This window comes from Chenopodium quinoa, unplaced genomic scaffold (genome assembly GCF_001683475.1).
Source record: "Chenopodium quinoa cultivar QQ74 unplaced genomic scaffold, ASM168347v1, whole genome shotgun sequence".
NCBI classification, from domain to species: domain Eukaryota; kingdom Viridiplantae; phylum Streptophyta; class Magnoliopsida; order Caryophyllales; family Amaranthaceae; genus Chenopodium; species Chenopodium quinoa.
Window position 1 is genome coordinate 1,866,347 of NW_018743574.1, and position 12,031 is coordinate 1,878,377.

Below are 12,031 nucleotides of genomic sequence, written 5' to 3' on the forward strand. Positions count from 1 at the left end.
TCGTGTAAGTTGGATTTAATATTGATGTTGGTGGACTACTCATTAGTCATTATTGGTCAATGAATAGATTATAGATACACTATGCAACTACATGGTCTATGGATTATGTTAAAACCCCACTGAGGATTGAGGAACAAGTAGAAGATAATATGACAGGGTAAGAGATTACGTCATCCGCAGTAAAAGCATGACGTCATCCATTAAACCGTAGTTTCCTGGAAATAACGGTGAAATTGGGGAGTTCTTTTTTACAGACATTCTAGAAACAAAGATAATACCCTGCCTCCATTCCTAATTTCCTATTTTTTTTTTTTTTAATTAACTTCATCTATTTTTGTATCTTTAACCATGCACTTTTTTACTTTAATCAGTAAAAATTATCAAATATATATATATATATATATATATATATATATATATATATATTACCTTAGCTAATTTGGGTGGTACGATGTATAAAAATTTAACTTCAAATTTAGAGTTATACAACAAAAGAATTACCTATTGTTATTCAATAAACAAAAGCATTACTACAAAATAGGTTAGACTACAAAATTCAACTTATAGCGTGTTAAGATTAAAATTGCATGACCAGATTATGTATCCATAGAGTGTGAATGTGTGTTGCATGTTTTAATTTAAAATCGCTTAAGATGTTTTGAACTAAGAGCCTAAGATCGTGTGCTAATTTGCAATTTCATGGGAAATCAATCTTTCAAGGAATTTGCAATTCCTATATTCTACCAAACGAGCTCAAAAAGTGAAAATGGAAGAATTGAAAATTCATGGAAATTTAATTATCCCATAAAACATGAGAAGTTAATTACTTACTTCTCCCTTGGTCACTCAAAATTCACTTATGACAACCAAACAAGTTAATACCATTTTCTAGAAATTTTTTGAAGGAAATAAATTCCCATGAAATATAAATTAAAATTCCTATGTTAACCAAAAAAGCAGTTAGTATTTTCTTGGCAATATGTTAACCAAACAAGCCGTTAGTATTTTCTTGGCAATAAAACTTTCCATGTATTGTAACTTTTTATAGGTATTTAATTCTCATATGCAACTAAATGGGACAAAAATGACAATTACTTATTACAGAGAAAATCATCGGCAGTTATAGTTCCAATTCCTCATGTTAACACAATGATAATAGTCCGATCAACAGCTAAATACCTGGTAAAACCTGCAAAAAAAAAACACCTCCTCTCTCTTCCGTTCTCTTTGTTTCAACTTCCAATTGAAGCGCAATTTACGTCATCTGGTATTTCTATCCTCCATAGAAACCGCTTTTGAGGTATGATGTTGTTATTTATGTAATAATTCAATATCAATTTGACAATCTAGGGTTTTACGATGATTTAATTTTATTTTAATTGGGGTTCGTATTATTGAATATTAATCTAGTGTTTTACGATAATTTAATTTAATTGGGATTCGGATTATTGAACTTAGTAAGGTTCTGGAAGTCGCGATTCTAGAGAAGAAAATTATGAGCTAGTTTGATAATTGAATCAAATTATGGAACTAAGATATTGGACTTTTCCCCCTAAAATCATGTGATTTTTCGAGCCTAATTTGATAATTGAATCTAATTTGTCTTTAAAGTTAGGATGGAACTCCGATATCGTACTCCCCTCTTAAAATTCTGTGATTTTTCGAGCTTAATTTGATAATTGAATCAAAATTTGCTTGTTAAAGGTGCTATCTTTGTTGCTTAGCGCCCTCTTTTTCTCTGTAAATCCTTGCCCCAGATATAATTGAGTGATTTTTGGATTTAAATAAGTATTTGATTGGTATTGTTGAACCTTGTAGTTTGTATTTTGTGATCAATATGGAGAAAACGACATGGCCTATACTAAAATCTTGCAAGCATCAGGTTGGTGTATTATTTATTTTTGTCCATTATTAATATACTCTATTGCTTGAATTTGCTACAAAATTTGTCACGCTAATTTACGTTATATCTATGATAATTAATTACTTCAGTGTTCTGAAGCAAAAGGCTGTGAGTTCATTGATACGAATGATCGATTGAGTCAGTTGCCACTTGATGTTTTGATGGCAATCATGTCCCTTTTAACAATGAAGGAAGCTGGAAAATTAGTGTTCTTTCACGCACATGGTATTACTTGTGGCGATGTTTACCTGTCTTGTTCTTCAAAGTTGATCCTTCTACAATTGAAAATGATAAACTCCTACTTACCCAACAAAGATCAGGTTTGATAAATTCTTGTATTGGATGTATGGTATATAAGCTCGCTTATAAATTACTATGTTATTCTTACCAGGTATTGATTTGAACTTGTCTATCAGGTTTTACAGGTTGGGTTAACAGTGTCGTGGGAGCCCATCTTGGTCCTGTTATTGATGAGCTAAGGGTGATTTTTGACTTAGATGTCAAATTAGAATCTGATATCGATAAATGGGTGGTTTTTGCATTATCAAAACAAGTCAAACACCTTGAATTGGACTTCACACCATTCTACAACAGAAGTATTTCCTTGATTGATTGCTATACTTGGCCCCTTGAATGTCGTATGTCATCTCTTGCTCTGCATGCTAATATGGCTTTCTTAAGATCTTTGTGTCTTAAATATGTCAATATAACTGGAAAAGACATTGAGTGTCTTCTGTGTGTGTGTTATGCCCTGGAGGATCTTTGCATTGTTAATGGGTCAATCTATTTAACACATATAAATCTTCCGGATTTATCCCTACAATTGAAGCATTTAGAGGTATCAAATTGTCCCCGTTTGATGTGCATTGACATTAGGGCCCCAAAACTTGTGTCATTTACTCTTCATGGGCGGCCTATAGACCTCCATATTAGAGGTTCGTCGTTGCTTTCTAAGGTATCAATCGGTAATGGTGAGTTTCAGGGAGAGATTGTGGACCATGCTCTTAGCTCCCTTTCAACGTGCTTCTCGAATGTTAAGTTCATGAGTTGGGACTTGCTGTTGGATCCCCAATTTGGTGGCAACCTTGTCAAGGTATTTCAATAGATGCCATGTGAATAAATGCTACTCCGTTTGCTTTATTGTTTTATTTTGTAATTATCATTTGCTTATGCAGGTGAATATGGGGATCAATAACCCACCTTGCATGACAAACCTCAAACATATGGAATTCCATGTTACAGCAAGGGGTAATGAAAGCCTACTTGGATGGGCTGATTTTATTGAGGCATCTCCATTCCTGGAGAAACTCACTATGCAGGCAAGATACCCTCAGTTCTTCACATATCTAATATGTTCTAAATTTTAAATCTAATGTTTTAAATATTTTTCAGGTGTTCTAACAAATGCTCTATACTAATACTCACATGTTTTAATCATATATAGTTAAGTTATGTGTTATAAATTTTAAATAAGTTGTTCCAAAATTTAATCTTATATGTTTTGAATTTTAAAATGTTTGTCTATGATATCTATTCATATGTTCTAGAAATTAAAGCCATATGTTTTAAATTTTTTTTTGGATGTTTTAAATTTTTACTCACATTTTTCTATATTTTATACCAAGTGTTAAAAAAAATTTATTCACATGTTCTAAATATTAAATCAAATGTTCTAAATTTTACTCATGTTCTAAATTTCATAAAGTAGATTTTCTAAATTTGTACTCATATGTTCTAAATAATTACTCACATGTTCTAAATCTTTACTCGTATGTTCTAAATAATTACTCACATGTTCTAAATTTTATATCAGTTATAATGTAGGTATGAGTTTTCACATATGGACCTGTTCTCATTAAATCCTTTCCCCAAGCAACAATTCTCACATAAGATAGGATTCTCATGTAAATACCCATTTTCACGGATCTCAATCCTATATGTAGTGTTTTGCTTAATGATGATTGTGGTTTTTCTCATCTTGCATTGCAGTTCTCGTTATCATATTACATGAGTACTGACTATAGGAGAGATATAGTTAAACGAAAAGGGCGTCCTCTAAAAAGCTTGAAGACATTGGAGCACATTGGCTCTCTGGGATTACCAATTGACATTGAGTTTGCTACCTATGTAGTTGAGAATTCCATCATGCTGAAAGATGTATTTTTTTCAAAATTATGGGTGCCTGAAAGAGCTAGAAAATCTACAAAAAGGCGTATTAAGGAGTTTAAAAATACTTTGCCCCAAGGAATCACCTACAATGGCTTCCGGACAAAGTTGATTACCCAGTCCCCATAGATAAATTAAAATTCCTATGATTTGCAACTTCTTTCATGACAACCAAACAAGTTTTAACAATTACTAGGAATTTGATGTAGATTCCTATGGGAAGTAAAATTACCATTGCAACCAAACAACACCTAAATTTTCACTAGATTTAGGGATTAAGTGTGCCTTTATTTATTTATTTTAGCTTGATGGCTATTTTCTATTCATAGCAGAAGCAATAGTAAGCATAGACATATTTTTTTTTTTTTTTTTTTTTTTTTTTTTTTTTTTTTCTCTTTAATTTTCTATTCTAGTTTTGGAACTTCTTTCATACCAACCAAACAAGTTTTTTTTTTTCTTTAATAGAAAATAGCCATCAAGCAGAAGCAATAATGGCTACTTTCCGTGTGATTACATATTTACATAAAATTAATAAATGTTTTTATGATTTAATTTACTTGTAATTAAATTTGTTGTTCATACTGTCATTTGCTACATATTAATATTTTGGTGGTAAGACACTTGTTTGTAGAACTAACGGGAGGAAGGGAGGGAGTTGGAAGGGAGGGGAATGGAAGGATTAAATTGTAGGAAATTGATCCCTCCAACAATGGAGAGATTTGGAAGGAAAACTCATCATTTTTTTCTCCCCTTCCCTCCTCTTCTCCTCCCTCCCCTTCTTTTCTTTCCCTTTTCTTTATCCGAACAATCTGTAAAGGTTCTATGTTCACAACTCCTATTTTGTACACCCGGGTGTACCTTCCTCTAGGTACCCCGGGGACATTTTGGTGAATTCACAAAAAAGCATGTCTCTTACACATGATACCCGGAGCTTCCTTTCTTCTTCCTAATTTCGACACTCAATTTCATAATTTTCTTCTTCATAAATTTGCAGACAATTTACTCGAAAATTCACAGCAATAATGGCATAATTGATTGCAACTCCAATACCAACTCCAATACAAACAATCGAAGATCAATCTCAGCAATTTTTTTGTGAATTTATCAATATTAGTTGTTAATTTGAGCGAATTGATGCAGTAATCTATATTTATATGAGCATCAATTGATCATGATTAAGTTGATCTTTTTCATTCATCAAAATTGATATACATCAAAATTGATCATGATTAGCAAAAAGCAAACTGAGGTAATTAATGAACATAATCTCATTTTTGGTTATTAAACAGATTTTAATTGTACTGAAATTGAGCAAATGGAGGAAATTAATGAACATAATTTGATCATTGAGCATATTTAATTTAGCATATAATAACATTTTAATTTGATCATTGACACATGGACGTTATTAGGATTGTCTTTTAATATAGGGTAATGATATATGTAGCCCTTACCTTAGGGCTATATATAAGCATTTAATATACTTCCTAAAATAAAATCAAGTTGGGAATTCATGACAAAATCACGCGTAAATTGGTGTAATTAATATTACTTTATCCCTAATATTTTCTTTTTGGGTTTTTCTACATAGTAATCCTGTGGTATTGGGTTTTCTAAGGTGTGCCCACCCTTTTGAGAAATTCTACACTGTAACCCCGTGGTACAGTTAGTAACTGTACAGTACCTGTTTAGGGTATTTTTACCCTAGAAACGTGGACCAATGAGAGGCCGCCATGTGTCGAGCTCAAGATGACCCATGTGGCTCAACATCCTCTTGACACTTGGCGCCCTCAGATATGCCTTTGAAATGGCGGCCTTCAAGGGCCAAAATTCCTAGGAGCGCCATAAAACGGCGCAGCCCACTAAAATCTAGGTCAAGTGACCTAGGTAGGGGCACATTCTCCAACGACCCTATAAATAGGGAGATATTTCCCCATTTTGAGGACACATTCAATCATTTATTACACCCTTATTCTCTTACATCAGAGAAAGACCTGAGCTTGGAATCCGAGCAGATACCCACCTAAATTTCCGTTCTCTTTATTCCGTTTCAAGTTACTAACTTGACCGTCGGAGGCGGAGCTCCGACCACCCGGAGTCTCCGTTATTTTGTAGGTACAGCTCAGCCGGATCAGACTTCGTGACGTAACTCTCCCAAAGGACAAAAAACACCCCAAAACATTTGGAGCCGTCTGTGGGGAGAGTACCTCGAAGATGGTTCTAGAGTCTGTACCACCTCCTAACCGTCTGGGCGAAGACCCAGAAGTCTTTACAGACCATGAGGATGAAGATCTTCAGGTTGAAACCTTTACAGCCGAAGATGGCTCTATCAGAACCAAGCGCATCCGGCCTAGAGACACTCTGCCGGAAGGGGAAACCCAAACGACCGCTGGATCAGCCCCTGTCACTCGAGACGAACTCATGAGATTCATGACAAGTTTCAAGGGTGAAATTAAAGAGCTGATCACCAAAAGCCGGGCTGGCCTAAGTAAAGGTCAATCGGCGAAGAAGAGTTTTCCAAGAAGGGGAAGTCAGTCAGAGACCGGCAGCCCACTCCTCATCCAAAGGAGAAGGCAGTCGGGACCATTGATTGGTAAAAAAATTTCCTTCCTAAGAGGAACAACAACAACACCCGCCGGACTCAACAGCCGGTGGGAAGCAAAAAATCAACTCTTGATGCCCGGGAGATCATCAACCGGAAGAGAAACCAATCGCTGTCTGAGTCGGCTTCAACGTCGAACTTTCCAGACAGCTTCAACAACATTTCTGCAGGGAGTGCACCCTCCTTGCATGAGAGTCAGACAGGCGGTAATACCGTCCATTCCGGCCCTCACATGATTGGAGTTGTACCGTATGTGCCTACTCAGGCTTACGGACAATATCCCCCTCACTTCATGCAGCCGGCCTTCTTTGGGGGTCAGGCGACATATCCAAATGTCCAGCCATTGGACTGGAAGCTTCGTCTGCTGCGCCTGGGTGAACAGTCTTCCGCGTTCACCCGGGAGATAACCGAGGCGGCCCAGCCGGCCAAGGTTAAGAATGTGTTGGTTGGTACCTATGATGGTACCACCAATCCGGAAGACCACCTCATGGCTTACACCAACCTCATGTATTTGCAGGGGTTGGATGATGCCACTTGGTGTCGATGCTTCCCGGCTACATTGAAGGGCATTGCCCAACAATGGTTTGGTAATCTGCCAGCCGGGTCCATCGATAGTTTCAGGAATCTTGCCTTCCTGTTTGCTTCCAACTTCTCAATGAACATCCCTTCTAAGAAAACAAGCCTTGATTTGAGTACTGTTAAGCAGGGAGAGAGAGAAGGGCTGCGCTCATATGTCAGGCGGTTCAATCTGATCAGAATTCAGATTCAGGGACTGTCTGATGAGGTAGCTTTTACAGACTTTTTCAAAGGTCTGAGAGACGGGTCGACCTTTAAGTTCGACCTAGTCAGAAAAGGGGCTTTCACCCTGCAGGCGGCCCTGAGGGAGGCGGAAAGCTACATTCAAGCTACCGACCTCTGCTCGCCTGGTAGCCAGTCGGACTCTAAGAATTCTGACAAGCAGAAAGACAACCGGCCTTCTCAGCCGGCTAAAAAGAAAGAAGAGAGCAAGAAAAGAAAAGAAATCTGGGCGGTAAGTGACTCTGACCAGCCGTCCCAGAAGAAGAAGAAAGAATTTAAACCGTACGTCCCAAATTACGAGTTTAACAAGGACTGCAACTCCATCCTCATGAGATTAAGGACCGGCTGTCCCTAGAGAAGCCGAATCCAATGAAAAGTTCCATTCAATCAAGGAACAAAAATAAATTTTGTCAATACCATGAGGAAGTTGGCCATGACACCAACGACTGCTTCAGCCTTCAACGGACGTTGGACCGTCTGGCTGACAAGGGGATGCTGAAGTCCTATATTTCTAAGTCCCCAGCCGGGGCTAAGAAGAAGAATAAGGGTCAGTCCTCCAAGACTACCCCCCAGCCTGCTAGTAGCTCGGATACCGACAAGGAGCCAGTCTACACAATAGCAGGCGGGTTCTCATGCGGTGGCCCTACCATCCGGGGCACCAAGAGCCATCTTCGAAAGATGGACAAGGATGATGATGAGCAGACGACTGCAAGTACCTCCTTCCCAGACGTCTTGATCACTGAGAAGGACAGGGGCAGCGTCCGCCGTCCGCATGATGACCCGGTCGTCATTGAATGTAAGGTTGCCAACCAACTGGTTGGAAGAATCCTTATTGACACCGGCAGTTCATCAGACATCATCAGCCTCCGGTGCTTGCAAAAGCTGAAATACAATATCAGCAGCATGCATCCGGTCACCCACCCCTTGGTTGGTTTTGGGGGTGGGATGGTCCACCCAGCCGAAAGAATTGACTTACCCATCCGGCTGGGAGAGAAGGGCCAAGGACGACATATTGTCGTCAGATTCTTGGTCGTTGAGGAGTTGACCGCCTACAACATTATCCTTGGCAGGCCAACCCTCAACGTAGCCAAGGCAGTAATCATCCCTTCTCTCATGCTCATCAAGTATGAGAGGGATGACGGCACTGTTGGTTCCCCGAATGGGGATCAGAAGACGGCCCGAGAGTGCTATCTCTCAGCCGTCAGAGACACTGTAACCCCAGGCGTCCAGGAACCAATAGACCTTGACAATGTCAAGGATGCTGAGCCAGCGCTTGCCCCACCAGCAGCCGGAAAGAAAAGAAAGGCACCTACGCTGGTGGAGGTAAAGAAGGAGTAAAAATAGCAATCACTGACCGGTGAACGGTCAGAGGAGCTCCGTCCCCAACCGGCTGGTGAGCATATTGACATACCTCTGGACGACAGTCGTCCGGAGCGTACTGTGAAGGTTGGGACGGTTGCCTTTGCTAAGTTAGGTGCAGACTTGCACCTTCTGCTGAAAGAATTCAAAGACATTTTTGCCTTTGAAGTGGAAGAGATGCCAGGCGTCAGCCCGGATCTTGCTGTCCACAAACTCGCCGTGGATCCTAAAAAGAAGCCCATCCGGCAAAAGAAAAGAAATCACGGCGAGGAAAGAAGTCAGACGACAGCTGCCGAAGTAAAAAAGCTGTTGGATGCTGGGTTCATTCGGCTATGTAATTTACCCGACTGGGTTGCGAATGTTGTGCTTGTAAAAAAGCCGAATGGTACCTGGCGGATGTGTGTTGATTACACGGATCTCAACAAGGTATGTCCCAAGGACAGTTACCCGCTTCCTAAGATCGACAGTCTGGTCGATTCAACAGCCGGGCATGCCTTGATGAGTTTTATGGATGCCTACTCCGACTTCCATCAGATACCCCTGTGGAAGAAAGATCAAGAAAAGACGGCCTTCGTCACTGATCAGGGGCTATTCTGTTACACGGTGATGTCGTTTGGCTTGAAAAATGCGCCGGCTACGTTCCAATGGATGATTAATACTGTCTTTATAAATCAAATTGGGAGGAATGTAGAGGCATACATTGATGACATGATAGTCAAATCCAAACAGCAGGCGGATCACTTTGCTGATCTCCGAGAAACCTTCACCACACTCAGGCGGCATAAGGTCATGTTAAATCCTAAGAAATGCGTCTTTGGTGTTGAGTCTGGGAAGTTTCTCGGATTCCTGATTGATCAAAGGGGGATAGAGGCTAACCCTGAGAAGATACAGGCGGTGATTGACATGAAGTCACCCCGCACTGTCAAGGAAGCACAAAGACTAACCGGTTTCCTGGCTGCTCTAGGGAGATTCCTCAGCCGGTCAGGTGACAAATGCCTTTACTTCTTCCAAGCAATCAGGAAGAAGACCAGATTTGAATGGGGGGATGAGGCTGAGGCGGCCTTTCAACGGCTGAAAGAACACCTCCACTCTTTGCCAAGACTTGTTAGTCCACTGCCTAGGGAGGCGTTATACATGTACTTAGCCGTCTCAGATCATGCCCTCAGTGCCGTTCTCCTTGCTGAGAGAGACGGTGTTCAGCTTCCGGTCTATTTCATTAGCCATGTCTTAAAAAATGCTGAGCTCCGGTACCCCATGGTAGAAAAATTTGGCCTTGCTCTGTATATGGCTTTCAAGAAATTAAAACCATACTTTCTGGCTCATCCGGTGGTAATCTACACCGACCAGCCCCTCAAGCGTCCAATGTCTACTTTGAATCATCCGGAAGAATGTTGAAATGGGCTATTGAAATGCAAAGTCTTGAAATCACTTTTGAGCCTAGAAAAGCAGTGAAAGGTCAGGCGTTTGCTGACTTCATTGTTGAAATGACCCGACCGGTGCAACCGGATAATCTTGACCAGGTTTGGAAAGTGTATGTAGACGGAAGCTCAACAAAGAACGGTTGCGGTGCAGGAATTATATATGAGTCCCCTGAAGGAGACAAATTTGAATATGCATTGTGGTTTAAGTTTCAAGCCTCAAATAATGAGGCAGAATATGAAGCCCTGCTAGCCGGAATCCGCATGTGTAAGGCAGCAGGGGCAACGAAAATTGACGCCTATTCTGATTCACAGTTGGTCGTTAGCTAGTATGAGGGAGCATATGAGGCAACTCATCCGGCTATGATCAAATACCTTCAGGCAATCAAAGAAGAGACTGGGGCACTTGAGGAATTTTGTCTGAATCAAGTGCCCAGGTCAGATAACAACCAGGCGGATGCATTGTCCAAATTGGCTTCATCCGCCTGTTGTGATACTCCTCGGTCGGTCTTTTGGGAAGTTCTTGAAAAGAGAAGCATACATGAAGAGCCCATTGGAACCTTTGACCGAAGCTCTACCTGGATGGATGGCATCCGGGCATATTTAGCAGACGGTACGCTCCCTGATTCATCACAGGAGGCAGCCGTCCTGAAAAAGCGAGCAGCAAACTTCGAGTTGAAAAATGGAGAACTCTTCAAGGCAGGTATCCTCAAACCTTTATTGAAGTGTGTTACCCTAGAAAAGGGAAAAGAAATTCTCGAAGAATTGCATGCCGGATACTGCGCCTCTCATATAGGCGGCAGGTCTTTAGCCGTCAGAGCCAGGCGACAATACTTCTGGCCTACTCTTAAAGCAGACGCCAAAGAGTTGGTCAAAAGATGTGACAAGTGCCAAAAGTTTGGCCCATTGATTCGCCGCCCGGCTACTGATCTGACGGCAATCCACAGCCCAATCCCATTTGCCAAATGGGGCATGGATATCTTGGGTCCTTATACGCCTGCTCCAGGCGGAAAGCGCTACATTTTGGTGGTTGTGGATTATTTCACCAAATGGGTAGAAGCTGAGCCGGTTAAAAACATCAAGACAAAGGATGTCATCTTCTTCATCTGGAAGAACATCATCACCCGGTTTGGGGTACCTATGTCTATGGTGTTTGACAATGGCTCTCAGTTTGAGACCCCTTAGCTCGAGACTTGGTTGGGAGATCAGGGTATCTCACATTGTTTTGCATCAGTCGGCCGACCCCAAGCAAACGGCCAAGTTGAAGCCTTCAACAAACTCATCTCAGACGGCATAAAAAAGAAAATTGAACGGGCCGGTGGTTTATGGGCAGAAGAATTAATTCATGTCCTATGGACCATCCGGACTACTGCTAAAGGGGCAACCGGAGAAACCCCATTTCTTGGTATACGGTGTTGAAGCCGTCTTGCCTATTGAGCATTATGAGCCGACTCTCAGAGTTATGCTCTATGATGAAGAGGCGAATTGGGAGGCCATGCGGCTGGCATTGGACTCCCTCCCGGAACGTAGGGGCAATGCTGCCCTGCGCCATGAGATATATCGTCTGAGGATGACCAGAGCCTATAACAAGAGAGTGCACAATCGTCCCCTGAAAGTGGATGACTTTGTGTTGTGAAAAATGGAGGCAACCGGTAGGGCCAATGAGGCTGGGAAGCTAACCCCTAATTGGGAAGGCCCCTACCGGATTTATGAAGAAGTCAGGAACGACACCTACCGTCTGGAAACTCAGGTCGGACGCCGCTTGCCTAGAACTTGGAATGTAGA

The 12,031-nt window shown here is 41.0% G+C and overlaps 1 protein-coding gene across 1 annotated transcript; it reads left to right on the forward strand.

The window, feature by feature from the left end:
- The first annotated feature begins 1,086 nt into the window (after positions 1-1,086).
- Positions 1,087-4,225, forward strand: LOC110681951 (putative FBD-associated F-box protein At5g38570). The gene is given in 7 exon segments (XM_021858137.1): positions 1,087-1,300; positions 1,819-1,882; positions 1,993-2,104; positions 2,107-2,223; positions 2,320-2,996; positions 3,079-3,222; positions 3,893-4,225. Coding segments are annotated over 6 exon segments (1,401 nt in total). The 5' UTR covers positions 1,087-1,300; positions 1,819-1,837; the 3' UTR covers positions 4,199-4,225.
- The last annotated feature ends 7,806 nt before the right edge of the window (positions 4,226-12,031 follow it).